General features: G+C 40.0%; 1 protein-coding gene across 1 annotated transcript in view; it reads right to left on the bottom strand.

Moving 5' to 3' along the window:
• Positions 1-6,451: 6,451 nt before the first annotated feature.
• Positions 6,452-16,168, bottom strand: part of LOC140141686 (uncharacterized) — an 80,065-nt gene continuing 70,348 nt past the window's right edge. The window contains 5 exon segments of the mRNA XM_072163598.1: positions 6,452-7,709; positions 8,807-8,965; positions 10,260-10,445; positions 11,659-14,364; positions 14,367-16,166. Of these exon segments, the coding sequence (XP_072019699.1) occupies positions 7,566-7,709; positions 8,807-8,965; positions 10,260-10,445; positions 11,659-14,364; positions 14,367-16,166 (4,995 nt within the window). The 3' untranslated portion in view covers positions 6,452-7,565.

Genomic DNA, 16,168 nt, shown 5'->3' with positions numbered 1-16,168 from the left:
ATAGAAGTATACTGTATAATGGTATTCGCTAATTCCATCAGGCTGAGTTCACATAGTATACTAGTACTCTTATGTGAACTCCGCCTGATTGAATGAGCGTATATCGTATAGCGAATACTGTATACTTCTATGTGATCGCGGCCTTATGGAAGACATGACCTTAATCTCTCACACAAGGGGTGTAGATCATGGACATGTCTTCTAAAGAAGATATGGATTTCACCTGGAATAGTCCATTAAGACGGCACATTTGTTAGCGAGGGCTTAATATCTTGTCAGTGGTATATATGGCCAAGACTTTTTCAGAGGGTGGGGGAAAGGTGGGACAAGGCAAATTTCCAGGAGGAAAACTTAGTCAAAAATGGGGTACAATTACCGAATAGGGTGCAACTTGCTAGACTTGAGTCCAGTCCTCGTTTACGGAGTTTAGGGTTAGGGTTTAGGGTTGGGGTAGGGCAGTCTTGTAATAAGACTAGTCGAGTTGCACCCTATTCGGCAATCGCTCCAAAAATGGGCTAAATATTACAAAAAAGGCCTCTCACAGGGGGAAGGGGCAAGACTTCTCACAGGGGGGGGCAGTCCCCTAGCTACATAACTGTATCTTATTGCAGCTGTACATTGTACTGACAAAGAAGAAAAGACGCTAGACTCACAACAAGTTCTATTTGATAGTATCGTGTCTCTATCTCTCCATTTATTTCTCAATATCAAAATGTACATCAGTTTTTAGCTGTTATCTTCTGGTTTGAAAATAGAAGTTCCCTTATAAGGAGAGATGATGAGTATTTATGGCATCATCATTACTATATACAACCACATTGATGCCTGCCTGCCTGCCTGGAGTGACATAATATAATACAATACATTTACACCTCCTGTGTGCATATGTAAAATCAACAAAAACAAATCCACTACAGTCTGTTCAAAACTAAAAACGACAAAGAGGGAGAATCGGTCTATACAAGGGAGGTTTTCTTCTCCCGCTTACGAAAAGCAGCATTGAGAGAATCTGACGATAAATCGCACACCATATCACGCAGAGTACTTTGCACAGAAAAAATGATACGCTACAAAAACCATTGAGGACTATATGCAGACTGCTTGCACCCGGGGGTGCTACACCTACTATAAAACTGTTTTCATCTTTTCAAACATGATTTTGTTGTGTTTTTTTTGCCACATTGTTTGTAGTAACACACATTTAAGTTTCTGTACAATATTAACAATGACTATTAATTATTTTACAAGTCTGATACAATATATGACACAATCATTGAACAACAACAAAAAAATGAGAGGGAAAAAACTTTCAATAAGTTTGGAAAAAATCAAAAGCACCATATGAATTCAATTATGATATGACTCCATTTTATGTTTACGGTAACCATGGTAACCACATTAGGGAATTACAACATGACTTTTTTAAATGTTTATATATTTATACATGAGTAACATTGTGTGGTACCTTCCCATCTGAAATGAAGTAAAAACTTATTCTAAAACATGAAATTTCTTTGCCGCATTTTTTCTCCCACATTACACAGCTGACTAGCATGATTGATTAAATAGCGATGTGGAAAAACTAATGCGGTAATTAAATTTCATGCTTTATGATAAATATCTAGAAAAGAAAATTCAAAAACATTATTTAAATACGCTCCATTGCAGTGATAAAATAAGCAAAAATAATTGGAACAATATACAGAGAACATGATATATACACGGTGTGTATTCTTGCCTACTTTATCACTGTAATGCCAGCAGTATCTATGCCCTTTACAATATAAAAATCTGACTTTTCACACAGGGTAAGTTTCCCTGAATGACAAAACGATGATAAAAATCTTTCATCTTGTATTAATAAAGCTTTGGTATCAATTAACATCTTGGCTGCGGTAGAAAAAAAAACACAAGAAAAGTTTTCACTGCTTATATTACAAGAAGTCTGTTCATTTCTGAACAAGACAATTTTTTCTCTCGCTTTTAAATATTTATGTGGATTTCGCTTACTCAAAATATATGGTTTGCACTTTTCAAGTGTTGTGCATGTTGCCTTTGAATTCATCCTTTTGCCATCCTTCTTAACCCCATGAGAACTACCTGCCGATTGGCCAAAATGAATATTGTGTCTAATTTTGAACCAATCAACGAGGGTATTAATAAGATCATCTGCAAATGCAAGTTTGACCATAAATAGTTGAAAGCCTAGTCATAATTGGTAATTGAAATGAGCATTTCAAGTTATCAACCAATCAGAAATGCTGTTAGATGACCAGTAGTCACTACAAAAATGGTACAATGCTTCTTATATTACATAACCACTTTCTGAAAATGGAACAATTCAAGAAGGTTTTATACCAAACAAATCCATTTTTGGTATGAATGACGCATACAATGTACAAAGCCTGCTAATTAAGTCAGAGACTGCACATTGGGCAATTCCAATTGAAATCCATACCCCCTCCTATGGAACACAATACCTTAATCTCAGAGTGTGAATTTCAAATGGGGTTACCTGAATAAGCAATTCCATTTGAAACCTACACCGCTGTGTGGAAGATTAAGATCATGTTTCCATAGGGGGTGTAAGGATTTCAAATGGAATAGCCCATTTGGTCAAGTCGAACATGCTGTGCTATGAGTTGCCTTAGAATCCGCAAGTTCTACATGAATTTCTATAACCATATTTTACATTGTGCTACACACAATATTACTGTCCTTTTAACCCCAACTACATGTACCTGCCTAATGCCTATTGGTCAAAAAGAAGTTTTCATTATCAATTGGACCAATCAGCAATATTGTTAGAATAATTTCACTACACCAAAAAATTGGGGTGAATTATTTGCAAAGCTCCATTCTGATTGTTGATTAAAATGAAGATATCGTGTATAGACCAATCTAGAGGCAATGTTAGATCAGCAGGTAGTGCTCAGAGAGTTAACCTCATACCAAAGATGGATTCATCAATTTTGTTCATATAACGTTTTTTTTAAATAAATTTTAAGCTTCGCTATTAATTTTGCATGCCTTACTTGACTAATCTTCCGTTTACCCAACATTGCTAACATCACACTTTGATGACCACATCAAAAGCAGGCCATCTATTATACAATGCGCATCAAATCACTTTCTGATAAAACAACTAACCCAGACTTAAACAATACCACAAATCATTAATTTGGACAATAAACAATTATTTTAAATCATGAATTTTGGACAAAGCTATACCTTCTGCAACTATCGGGCAACAATTATATATAAATTTCACATATCAAACCAGTTTATGCAACGGTTACATAGCTAGTAAAAGCTGCACAACGATATACATTAAAAAGAGCAACTCACTGCCAAACAAGAAATACCCCATATCGATCGGAACAGTTTTCCCATTTTTGTAAAAATTTTCTATAGATCTTTGTGGTTGCATTGTGATATTATATTAATATTTATTAACATACAGTACTGATAAAAATAATCTATTTAATATTCCTAAGTTGTTAAACAACTCATTTATTAGACAGACAACAAATATTCAAGTTAAAACCAATTTTTTTCTGGGCACAAGCAAGTGCCACAAAAAAGAAATTCCCTTTTGCAATAGCATTACCATCGGTGTAACCCTGAACAACCATTTTGTAACCATGCACACATCTGTAGGGCCAACATATTTTGTGCACATTTTCCATTGCAACATACAAAATTTATAATTTTGCTACAATATTTGTCCCCCTGCATTAAAAAACAGGATCCAAACGTCTGTCCAGAAAAAAAATTCATCTTGGACAATAGTGTGATTTTAGTTGTGATTTTAACGAATGCTCATTGGCAGGAAAAACAATAGCAGTGAAACTTGAATTGATATACTCACTAGGATCCACAACATGCTCATCTATCAGGGCACAGTTCTTTAACCCCAATACAGTTGCACATTCATTGAATGACCTTTGAAAATTTGGGTACACAAACTCATACTCCGCAACTTAAGGTCAAATTTGCTCAATGGTTGTTTAATTGAGGTTATTGAACTATGGCATTGGGATGAGGCCATTGTGGTCCTTAGTGACTGTAACTGTGCAGAATGTACATTGGGCTATTCCAGTTGAAATCCACTGCAGAATCTCTCAAATTTGTGTACGATATGATGAAATTTTACTCGTTCATTCATATTAAAATTTGCCAAAACCCTTTTTTTCATAAAAAGATACAAACAGCATGTTTAGACAACAAAGCACAGAAGCAGCACACACTAATTTAGCGATACATACGCGGTTTACCGCCCGCCTACAATTATCTTGAAAACCATATCAGCGAGTCAGTATCAAGAAACAATATTACACAAGGAATTAATTTGAATACATTATACATAAATTATCATCTCATTATGAGAATGATCAGGGTGAAGAGCCCTAAAAGGCTAACTGCATGGCAGAAAGCAGAATCTTTGTCAACTATCCGGTTACCATGATAGAATTGCTTTATTCCGTGTGGTAGTAACTGGATAGTTGGATAGTTAACCAAGATTCTGCTTTATGTTCTAGCCTGGCAGAAAGCAGAATCTTGGACAACTATCCGGTTACCACAATAGAATTGCTATATTTCGTGTGGTAGTAACTACATAGTTATCCAAGATTCTGCTTTCTGCAACTGCATGAGCTGCCTGTTGCACAGATGGGTTCACTGCCTTTGTTTAAGCAGAGCAGTTACCACTTCTGTGCACCAAGCAACCCACACAGTTGGCCAAGCAGTCAATGTTAAAATCTGTGTTGCAATACACTGATCTCATGCTTAAGATAGTGATAGTCAAAAATCAAAGAGCATTTATCAAAATGTTTACATAAATTGTGCTTTTCAAAATTTTCTGGTTTTATCTTATCAAAACCAAATAAAAAATCTTACTTTGATAGGTAGATTTTTACTGAAACTGGTTATTACTAGCATATATTCGTAAAATAGGAAGAGACTTTTCAAGAATGTTCACCAATCTAGATGCATCATAACATGTATGCCCAATTAAGCAGATTCAGCTGCAAAATTGGTCAAAAAATAAATGTACTTAAATCATTTAACAATGCTCTCAACCTAAGTGCATCAATTGTACCCTGATGCAAACGTTGTTAAATTAATATACGCTATGGTTGAACAACTTGTAAACCTGGTTACAACTTGTATCTTGATGATAACAAACCTGGTTTAGACCTGGGTTTTAAACCACTTAACCAGGTTTACACAGAACTTGCAGATTCAGTTGAACCTGGTGTAGCTAAATTAATATAAGCTATGGTTGAACAACTTGTTCATTGAATGTAAACTTGGTTACAACTTGTGTCTTGATTATTATAAATCTAGTTTAGTGATTACAAACCAGGTTTAGACCAGTTGTAAAGCCAGGTTTACACAAGACTTGCAGATCCAGTTAACCCAATCTATAATGCAAGTTTGCAAATAATTTCTTCATTCACAAACTTCATTCAAATTCACTCTATAATAAAGTAGACCACAAGGGTTACAAATAAAATTTGCACTATTATCATCATAATTATCTGTGAACATGATTAATTTTTTTCTCATCAGCACAGAGTTCTTAACACTGTTGCACGTAGCTATCCACAGTACACCAAGTTTTCTTATATATTTTACAATTTTTTTTAACCCATATTATTTTATACAGTTTGGGGTTATAAGGTTTTTTTGACGGAATAAAATTTCTTCATCACTACACAAACCAACCCACCCACCATTGTTAAGTTCAATGCCCTAATGACCCCACATGTATTACAATAATACACATACAGTCATGTGCACTCTGGGTACTACATTATTTCATACCCAACAATGAATAGGTCATTCTCAAGTACATATTAGGTCATTGAACTTAACATGAGGAGATGATGTGATTGGGCCTGGTAGTGACACTTGGTCATCTCTCCACGAAACAACAACATTAAAAACACTACATTTACAGACGATTTGAGCACAATTATTTGCTTTGGTTGTACCGATCAAAGCTATGACATATATACAGCCAATTTGCAAACAATCGGTCAAGCTGGGGCGTTTGTGTAATGACCATTATCACCACGTGGGATTTGCGGAATACAAATCTTATGTCACCTCACATTTTGGGTGAACCTATCATGTATAATACAAGATCGTAATGCAAACTCTGCTGTTAACTTGTAAGGGTGATGTTGTCTTTGCATCACTGATGGGTCAAAATAAATTTCTTCTTTGACATGACTACTACATGTAATGGCTTCCAGCCATGTTCTGCAAACTGTTGCAAGCTCTCTGTTTTGATTTTTTTCTCCGTAAGTCAAATGTGAGGCGAACAACAAAATAGGCAAACAAAGACTATTGCAATACCCACAATGGTGACGTCAAAACTACAAAGCTAATAGCTCTACAATTGTTAACATGTGCACAGGTTTGTACAAAAGTTTACAAAAGTGCGGTTAGATGCACTTTGTAGACTTGAATGAATGTTTGGCAACATAATGTCTCGCTCGGATAGTTCAGTTATACAACATAAGGTTAGGTAGGTGTGGATGGTTTCACAAACACGTACCCAAGTATGCGATTGTCTTGACTGTTTCTTTAGGTCTATTGGCACACAACAAAGTTGACACAAATTGGTGGCAGCGGTGGGATAAACATGAGACGTAAAATCCCAGGTAAGATAGTTGCGCTGCCGACAAATCCAGAAGTATGTTGATATACTGCTCAACTGACGTCTAACAGCAAATCCAGTCAAAGTATGATTGAAGACAATCCAACTGAAAGTAACTTTTTGAATGGAGATACACATATTCCACTTCAGTTTGGTTGAGATGTTAACACAGAACAATATTAAATGTGTTTTGGTAATCCTTGTTATCTACCTGTGCAAGTGGGTAGACCACCTACTTGTAGTTTGATGGTTGTGGTGGGATAACCAGGTTTAAGTGTGTATAATCCAGGTTAAATTATAAATCCAGGTATAGTACAATGCAATATCACAAGTTAACAGAAATCACCAATTGAGATGGTCAATACCAGGACTAGGTAAGGTAACTTCAGTTTGGTAACATCCACTTTAAGAAAGCAGATTGGTCTTATTTCTAACTTGGTAGCAATGTATGTATATTATATTCCAAATTGGCGGGGAGTATTGTCTCCAGTAAGGTACCACAGCAAATTTCACACCATACTTCAGTAAGCGGGTGTCATATCTAGGCAATTTCCATTAAATCAAAGATAGATCCAGTTATTTACTTGGGTGGTTGTGATGGTCAAATAGTAATCCACTGTTAAGTCCATGGAGATGGATCTCTTTTCAGGATAAACTGGCTATGGACAAATACTCCACGATACGGTCAACAAGTTACACCGCTACTTCAGAAGTCCGGAATGGTCACCAGACTCGATCGACGGCCTCTCAGACCATTGCACGCGTTCAAACCTGCGGTCATCAAGTTGTAGCCGCGTCTTAGCTCGCTAGCCGTCTACCTTTCATAAGGGACAGGCAGTTTGCTCATACGATGGGCACAAGTTATTGATATACAATGCTAAACCTTTTCAAGCTATTAAAGACCTGGAGCGGTTGCGACGACAATCATGAGATGAGCCACGTTCATGTCCATAACGCTATCCAGTAGATCTGGGGCTACTCGAGACAGGTTCTCTTGTGTGAACTCGCATGGTGGAAAGATATGTAGTACAAAGGATGGCTGCAAAGATGAAAAAAATAGAAAATAAATTTATAAATAAGTTACACTAGATGATTGAAGTTTGGTAATTGCTTTATTATTTAAAGCATAAGGCCAGGCTGGAATATAAGCAAACTAGGAGCCAGTTACTCTCAAAAAGGTGCCCACTGGTTTGAAATCCAAACACCTCTCACTATGGCCCACAAGAGCCTCATCCCAATGACATAGTTCAATAACCTCAATTACATAATCATAGTGCAAAATTTGACCTCAAGTTGCAGAATATGAGTTTTTGTACCCAAATCTTCAAAGGTCATTCAATGAATGTACAAATGTATTGGGGTTTAAGAACTGTTCCCCTGATAGATGAGCATGCTGTGGATCCTAGTGTCTTATGGAAGACATGACATTAATCTCCCACACAGGGAGCGTGAATTTCAAATGGGGCTACCTGAATGGTGACTCCATTTGAAATCTACACTTCTTGTGTGGAAGATTTGTCTTCTCCCTGTCTTCCATTGGGGGTGTATGGATTTCACCAATAATAAGGGAGTGTGAATTTCAAATGGGGCTACCTGAATGGGTGACTCCATTTGAAATCTACACTCCTGTATGGGAGATTTATGTCTTCTCCCTGTTCCATTGGGGGTGTATGGATTTCACCCGGAACAGCTCAATGTGCCACTGCCCATGCCTGCTTACTACTAGTCACATTTTTTTTGTGCATGTCAAAACATGATTTGGTGAGTAAAACATGACTGTGTTTCATGTCTGTGATGCTGACATTGCACAAAATGGGCTATTCCAGATGAAAGCCATACAGGTTGGAGAAAGCTTGTTAACATATTGAGTGCATTCTTAACTGTCTTCACACAGGTATCGACTGCAGACAAAAAGTTCCAAATTTTGTTTTAACAATTTCAGAAATGTATATTTTCATGACATATTTGGAAATGAAAAATACATTAAAATGAGTACAAACAAGCATAGTATTGGTTCAGTGGTTCTTCAGATCTTGATATTTTGAAGAATCTTGGCCTTTTTATGTTGAAGCCAATGGCTAGCATGCAGAGCATTCAAATGACCACACATGATTTATTCTGCTGTTCTATACATACCTCTGTAGATGGTGGGATAGCCACGTTGATAATTCCTGCTGCTTGCTTTTGTTGCAAGTAAGAGATGAAGTTGGTCCTGAGACATGCGGTTTGAGTGTCAAGCTCATGACGGTCACGCCCACAGGGTAGGGCAAGTAGCACCACTGACTCGTCTTCAACCTGGGTAAAATAAAGTAAAATGATTTAGTTTGCATGTTTTCTTATTATTGACCAACTGTGTGTGTTTCTTAAAATGGATTGAAACCCTATCTACATGGGTGTCGACTGCAGACAAAAAGTTGATAATTTTCTTTAAAATGTCAAAAATGTTTTAAGGGTAGACGAGGTATTGTTGGTCAAAGCAACCTAAAAATCGATTTTTATTATCTAGATCAATATATTATTGAAAATTAACACCTTGATGTTTTGCAAAAGTTAGTTCTACAAATCGTATACTTTGCAAACTTGCTAAATTTATTGTTGTTAATGAGTTATGTACGTTCTACAAAAGTGTTGTTGTTTCAGCCCTCTTTACAACGTAACTCAAGAACTGCAGCACCTATAAAAGTATATCTGTGATATTTTAATTCTTCTACACGCTCGCTACGAATTTAGCAATGCAGTTTTTGCCAAAGCTCACTACCATTCGTAAGATGCTGTGAACTACCAAATCACAACAGTTTAAAATAATTAATAACCTTATTCCATTAGAAAAGCTCACTTTCAAAATTTCATTTGGACATTGCATTAATGAGATATGCATTATGCAAGCTTACGTGTTAAAAACAAATTAGTTTGATCTTTTGATTGACCATCGATGCTTGAACTATCCTTATTATTTATGAAATCAATTTATTTACTCTTGTTAATTGCAATAAAATAGTAATATGTGCCTGTACTGGAGTGCATCTATCGTCTCATTTAACACGGGCAACATCATTATTTTAAGTAAAACAATGAGGCGAAGCCGAGTTGTTTTACGCCAAAAATAATGATGTCGCCCGTGTTATATGAGACGATAGATGCACGACAGCGACTAAAAACAATACCTTTATTCTTAATCTTAAACACCTCAATTCAAATGAAAATATCATAGGTATTGTAAATTTTAATCAAATAAAATCTTACCAAGAATCTTACCAGGAACTACCTAGGGCTTAAAATCGATCAGTCCCGTTGTTGCTAACTTGCTATGCGCCTCCGATTGGTTCAAATAGCGAGTATGCCTATCGCGTTGATGCACACGTGCTGACCCATGTGATATCGTATCATAGCACACAGGTAAGAACCAATAAGATTGCAGGAACGTTCTCAAGTGTTTAAGAATGCCAAATATAAATCTAGCATTAATTCTGATATAATAACGAAGATCGAACAAATTTGTTGAAATCTGTTTAAATGATACACTAATTGGTAAACAATAACACCAGCAGCTATAGTGAATCAAAGTTAATCCATAATTATTTCCACTTACCGTCATACGTCTTCCAACACCCTCTAGTTGTGATGGTTCAAGTCTCATTCTTTGCGCGATACGTAGCGGCATCTGGGATACCAGTGAATCACGGGCGACTGTCTCACTGCCTGATACATAGTGCATCTGGATGGCTGCGATGTCATTTTTCAATGCTAACAAACCTTGCCACATGATGGGGTATCTCTGTAATGGAAAGGAGTGAAGATAACCAATGAGTACATTTTGAACAATGTCTGCTTCTTTTAGGTTGCTAAGGCAACAGAAAACAGGAAATGTCTTTAAAAAAGACAATGCCATGGATGATGTTCATGTTTCATTACTTTATATTGACAAGTACTTGGAATGCTAGTAATTTGTTGTGTCTGGCACATTTATGCAACAGAAAAAACAATAACTAAATTTGATCAATACCATAAATACCTTATCATTTGAATCACTGCCGATATATTTAGTTCGAAAATATTTTCATTGCATAATTTTACTGACGATGGTGTGAAATGATTTGATGTACTTCACATTCAGAATTTTGAACCAGATCAGGGGAAGGCCTGTCAATATTCACTGTCGTAGTGCATGTTAGAATATGACCGTTGCTAGGTCAACTGGATCACGCTTTCTTTGTTACGAACCACTGATCGAAATCATCACAACACAAAGCCTATGGCATATCACAATTCAGAACAGGTGTATGAGCCCAGACTTGGAGCAGTAACCAATACTAACATGCACTACGACACCAAATTAGTGCAAGTCTCTCCTCCGAGTCTTACTACTGTAAAAGTGGTCATTTTAGCATGTGTTATTTTTTGCGTTTGCCGATTTTGAACTACATTGCTTGTTTTTAATTTCGCAATTTTGAGTTAAACATAGACCTATACATTAAAAGAACTTAGTCGCATGTTTCTATTTTCGCAGTAGCTGTGTTGTACGTGAAAAGCGCGAAAATTAATGTACCGCAAAAATTTCCACTTTTACAGTATGCTTTCAGTACCATCCTTCCAATCTTCCTTCATAATTGACATTTACAACTTCTGATTTTTCTGCCTAAAATAAAAAATATTTGATAACTGCATGATTGATTGAAAATTATATATACTTAGTTCTCTGGGTTGATAGGATGAACAAATTTTAATCTTTACCCAGAGCTGCATGCGCACATAAACATAACAAAAAAAGTGTTGTACATGAAAATTAATGTACCGCAAAAATTTATGATTGATTTGTATAATTTTTTTTTTCCTACTTCAATTTAAATTAAAAGTAACAGAGCGATTGCCGAATAGGGTGCAACTCTACTAGTCTTATTGCAAGACTGTCCTACCCCAACCCTAAACTAGGACTGGACTTAAGTCTAGCAAGTTGCACCCTATTCGGTATTTGTACCAAAGTAACTTACCCTGAGTGAGTCTGGAGGGCCGGATGGCATAGGTGATGGAGGTTGGTTAGGTAGATGTACTCCCATAGGTGTATGAGGTGAAATCCCGGCTGACGGTGTCCCCTGTGGTGGCCACGTTCCGGGTGTTGGCTCTCTTGGTACTCCAGGTTGATATTCCCGGCTAGGTGCTCTAGGTGTAGCAGAGTCTTGTTCTGGGTGACCTCCTATTATATGAGGTGCTTCCATATGGTGTGACTGGTATATATCGGTTACTACCGGAGTTCGCCGGTGCATGCCGTCCTGTGGCGGGCCATCTCTTGGACTGTGCTGTTCTTCCGGTTTGGAACCGGGGTGGATTCTTGCCTCTACACTGTAGCCCGGCTTACGCATGACAAGCTGAGGCATACCTCTGTGCATTTGAGGTGGTATACCGGAGGTAATGCCTGGCGCCCTCTGTGGTGGGATACCAGATGTAATGCCCGGTTGTAACATTTGATGTTGAGCCAATTCCATTTTAGACATGTCTAGTTTCTCCGGTGTCACTGACGGATGCGGATGTTCTGCATGTCCTACTGCCGGAGATTTCACTCGAGGCGACACAGCCGGTGATGGCAAGTTTGGCGATGCTATCCTCCCACCGGCAGCAGGAAGTGGTTGACCTTCAAGCCCAGGAAACATAACACCATAACGTCCGGGGAGACCTAGTGTTGGTTGGAAGTACACCTGTCCCCCTTGTCCGCTAGATTTCATCGTCTCTGGTGATATCATGCCGGCTATTGGGGTCGATGAATTAGCCCCAGGTACCTTCTCAGTGTTCTTGGGATCAAGGTAGAACTGTGGGTGAACCATACCAGGATACACCATTTGTGCCTGACTAGCAGGTGTATTTGGCCTCATACCTTGTTGCACACCAGGAGCATTCATGTAGAACACTTTACCATCCGGCGTTCGGAATGCAGCTGCCGGGACGTGCTGTTGCTCTACTTGTGGATGTGGCCACTGTGATCCAGGATCAGACTTAGTTCTCTTCTTCTCTGCAGCTTCTTCCGATTTACCCGGAGGTCCGGGTGTACGTGCACCGGGTGTGACAGCTTGTAGGCGTTGCAATTCCACATGAGCTACTTTCTGTGATTCTTGTGGTGGCATACCCATAGGACTCATCTGACCATGTAGTGCTGGTACATTTTTGCCATCTTGTTGTTGTAATTGATGGGCCATGCCTGGTGGCGCCATATTCGCTAACTGTTCTAATTTCTCTTTCTTCGGTGGCAATGATTTCTCACTGCCGCTTGTGAGTCTTGCCCTCAGTACACTTGCATTATCTGGGTAGGACGGTGCATTCACTGAAGTCGGAACTGTATGGAATGGAATAGAATGGAACTTCCTTCCTTCTGCAATCACACTTCCCGAGGAGGTCGGTTGTGATGCTGTTGTCATGGTACCTGATGTGCTACCAGCCATGGTTGTCAAGGTTTTTGTAGGTCCTGCAGATGATGCTATTACTAGTATACCAGAACTGTGCGGTCCTGGTTTGAGTTGAAGTGAAGTTGGTACATCTTGCATTGCATGTTGATGGGCAGCCATGGAAGCTGGTGTCATGCCATGGGATGACACTATTGTTGATACATGATGGCTGTGAGCTCCACTGGCACCAGTTGATCTCAAAATCTGCACCTCGGGAGCCCTGCCTTTAGGGGACGTCTGTTCCAATTTCACCATTGGATCATTTAGCTGTCCTGGTATGTGCATATGTTGCTGTCCCATGGGAATAAGTTGACCAGCTTGAGCGCCAACCTTAGCTGCTGCTACAGCCGCATTCTCCTGACTTATCAACTGACGCATTTGAGGTGCGATCGTTGTTGGAGGATGCTGACGGATATTCTGGTGCTGCTGTTGCGGACTGAACGGCGGTTGTATCTGCATGTGTGTCTGTTTTTGTTGCTGTTGTCGTTGTTTCTGCTGTTCTTTCTGCTGATGCTGTCTATGGACTTCTTGCAGCTCTTGAAGCCGCCGCTGCTGTTGCATTGCTGAAATTTGTTCCTGCATTTGCTGTGGAGTAAACTGTTGCTGTTGTGATTGCAATTTCTGCTGCTGTTGTTGTTGTTGCTGCTGTTGCTGCTGCTGTTGTTGCTGCTGCAGCTGTTGTTGCTGTTGCTGCATCTGCTGTATATGTGCTATTTGTCCTGGTCCAGGCCTCATCTGCTGAGCCTGCTGAAGTGCCATTGCTTGTTTATGCGCAAGCCACTTCTCTTGGTCTGTACTCTCCCTCCGCCTCCTTCCACGCTTTGTTGGTGGACGACCTGCACCAGGTGCCGCTTTAGGTGCCGGAACAACTTGTGTTAACTGAGCTGCTGCAGCGGCTTGAGCAGCAACGAGGGCACCTACAGTCACAGCAGTGCCAGGATCAATGGTCTGTGGAGGACGCTGTGGCCTCGGTGCTGCAATGGATGACATTCCTAATGCTTTCACAACAGCTGGCATGCTAACAGACACACTAACTGGAAACCTTTGTGGTGCCATAGTCATCGCTAACGACGTTGGCACAGATATTGGTTGTGAAGTGGACGATACAGTGACTATCTGACTTGTGGTGGTAGCTGATGTTGTCTTGGGATGGGTCGTTGTTGGCACCACATGTCCTGGTGCTTGAATAACTGGTTGTGATACAATGGGCATTTGTGGTGGCATACTTTCGCTGACCTTAGGCGGCAATGGAACAAATTGAGGCATTGCACTGGTGACCTGTGTTTTGATGCAGCAGTAGGTGCCGTTGTAACTGTAGTCATACTGTGGGTAAGAGGACCTGGATACATAGTTGATCCTGGAAAGCCAATAGGTGGTTGACCAGCTTTGAACTGACTGACAGATGTAATTGGAATGGATTTAATCATATCGGAGATCTTTGTGGCTGGTGTTGGTACACTAGTGACAATAGTTTTAGCCAGACTCTGTGTTACTGTTGTAATAACTTGGGTTAGCATCGCTGTTGAGCTAGCTAGACTTGGTATCACTGGAGTTTTATTTGCTGTCACAGATATTGCCGGTGCTGGTGTTGCTGCTGACACTGCAACAGATTGACTTGATTTTGGTGTAACCGACTGGCTTGATTTTGGTGTAAGAGACTGACTTGGTTTTGGTGTAACAGACTGACTTGGTTTTGGTGCAGCAGATTGATTTGATTTTGGTACAACAGATTGACTTGGTTTTAATGGTAATGATGGTGTTGGTTCAGTGACTGTTTGAGAAGTTGGCACCGGTGCCGTCTCATCAGCAGGTGGAACTTCAGACACACCCGGTACAGGCTCGGGAGTCTCATCTTTAGCTGCTGCTGCAGCAGCACCACGACCTCTTCCTGCACCGCCACGACCTCTACTGTTAGCTCTACCCCGTCCACGACCTCTAGTACGTCTTGTTGATGGTGACCGACCAGGTGATCTTTCTGATGGGCTTGGACTTGATGGGAAGTCATACACATCGGGTTTCAAAGCTGCTTGAGAACGAGTTCGAACGCTAGGTGGTCCTGCTGCAGCCGATGTGGCCGATCTTGTCTGCATGTGACGTGGTGAGACAGCAGTACTGTGTGTCGGTTGGTTTGCTGCTTTCAGTTGTTCAAGCTTTTGTGTTGCTGATAATGTTGCTTGACGTGCAGACGGCTCACGTGTCGGTAGCTCACGTGTCGGTAGCTCACGTGTAGGCGGCTCACGTGCAGGCGGCTCACGTACAGGTGGCTCACGTACAGGTGGCTCACGTACAGGTGGCTCACGTGCAGGATGATCATGTGCAGGTGGCTCTTTTTCAACAGTGTGACTTGGCGCAGTTTGACTTGGTGCAGTCTGAATTGGTGCAGTTTGACTTGGCGCAGTATTATTTGGTGCAGTGTGACTTGGGGTAGGGTGACTTGGTGCAGGGTGACTTGGTGCAGGGTGACTTGACATTGGTTTGGTCTGTCCCTCAGGATTACTCAGACTACGTTCGGTGCCTTTACCCTTCCTTGGTGTCTCTGGTTTACTCTCTTCATCTTCATCAAAATCAAACACACTGAAGTCTTTTGCCGGTTCGGCTGCTGTGATGGACATGGATCGATTCCTAGTCAGAATGATCTTGCCTTCTTTAGTTCGCCCTTGGCTGTATGTAGCACGCTCCTTGGGCTCTTTATGCTCCTTGGGTTCTTTATGCTCCTTGGACTCTTTATGCTCCTTGGGCTCTTTATGCTCCTTGGGCTGTTTATGGTCCTTGTGTTTTTTACCATCTTTATGCTCCTTGGGCTCTTTACGCTCCTTGTGCTCTTTATGCTCCTTGTGCTCTTTATGCTCCTTGTGTTCTTTATGCTCCTTGGGCTCTTTATGCTCCTTGGGCTCTCTATGCTCCCTGGGTTCTCTATGCTCCTTGGGCTCTTTATGCTCCTTGTGCTCTTTATGCTCCTTGTGCTCTCTATGCTCCTTGGACTCTCTATGCTCTTTGTGCTCCTTGTGAGTTTCCTTTCTCAGTTCAGCTACAGGCTTTACCTCATGCTTAGGTGGTTCTATTGGCT

Source organism: Amphiura filiformis, chromosome 19 (assembly GCF_039555335.1).
Source record: "Amphiura filiformis chromosome 19, Afil_fr2py, whole genome shotgun sequence".
NCBI classification, from domain to species: Eukaryota; Metazoa; Echinodermata; class Ophiuroidea; order Amphilepidida; family Amphiuridae; genus Amphiura; species Amphiura filiformis.
Note: the sequence above shows the minus strand (reverse complement) of the source record. Positions and strands in the feature narration are given on the sequence as shown.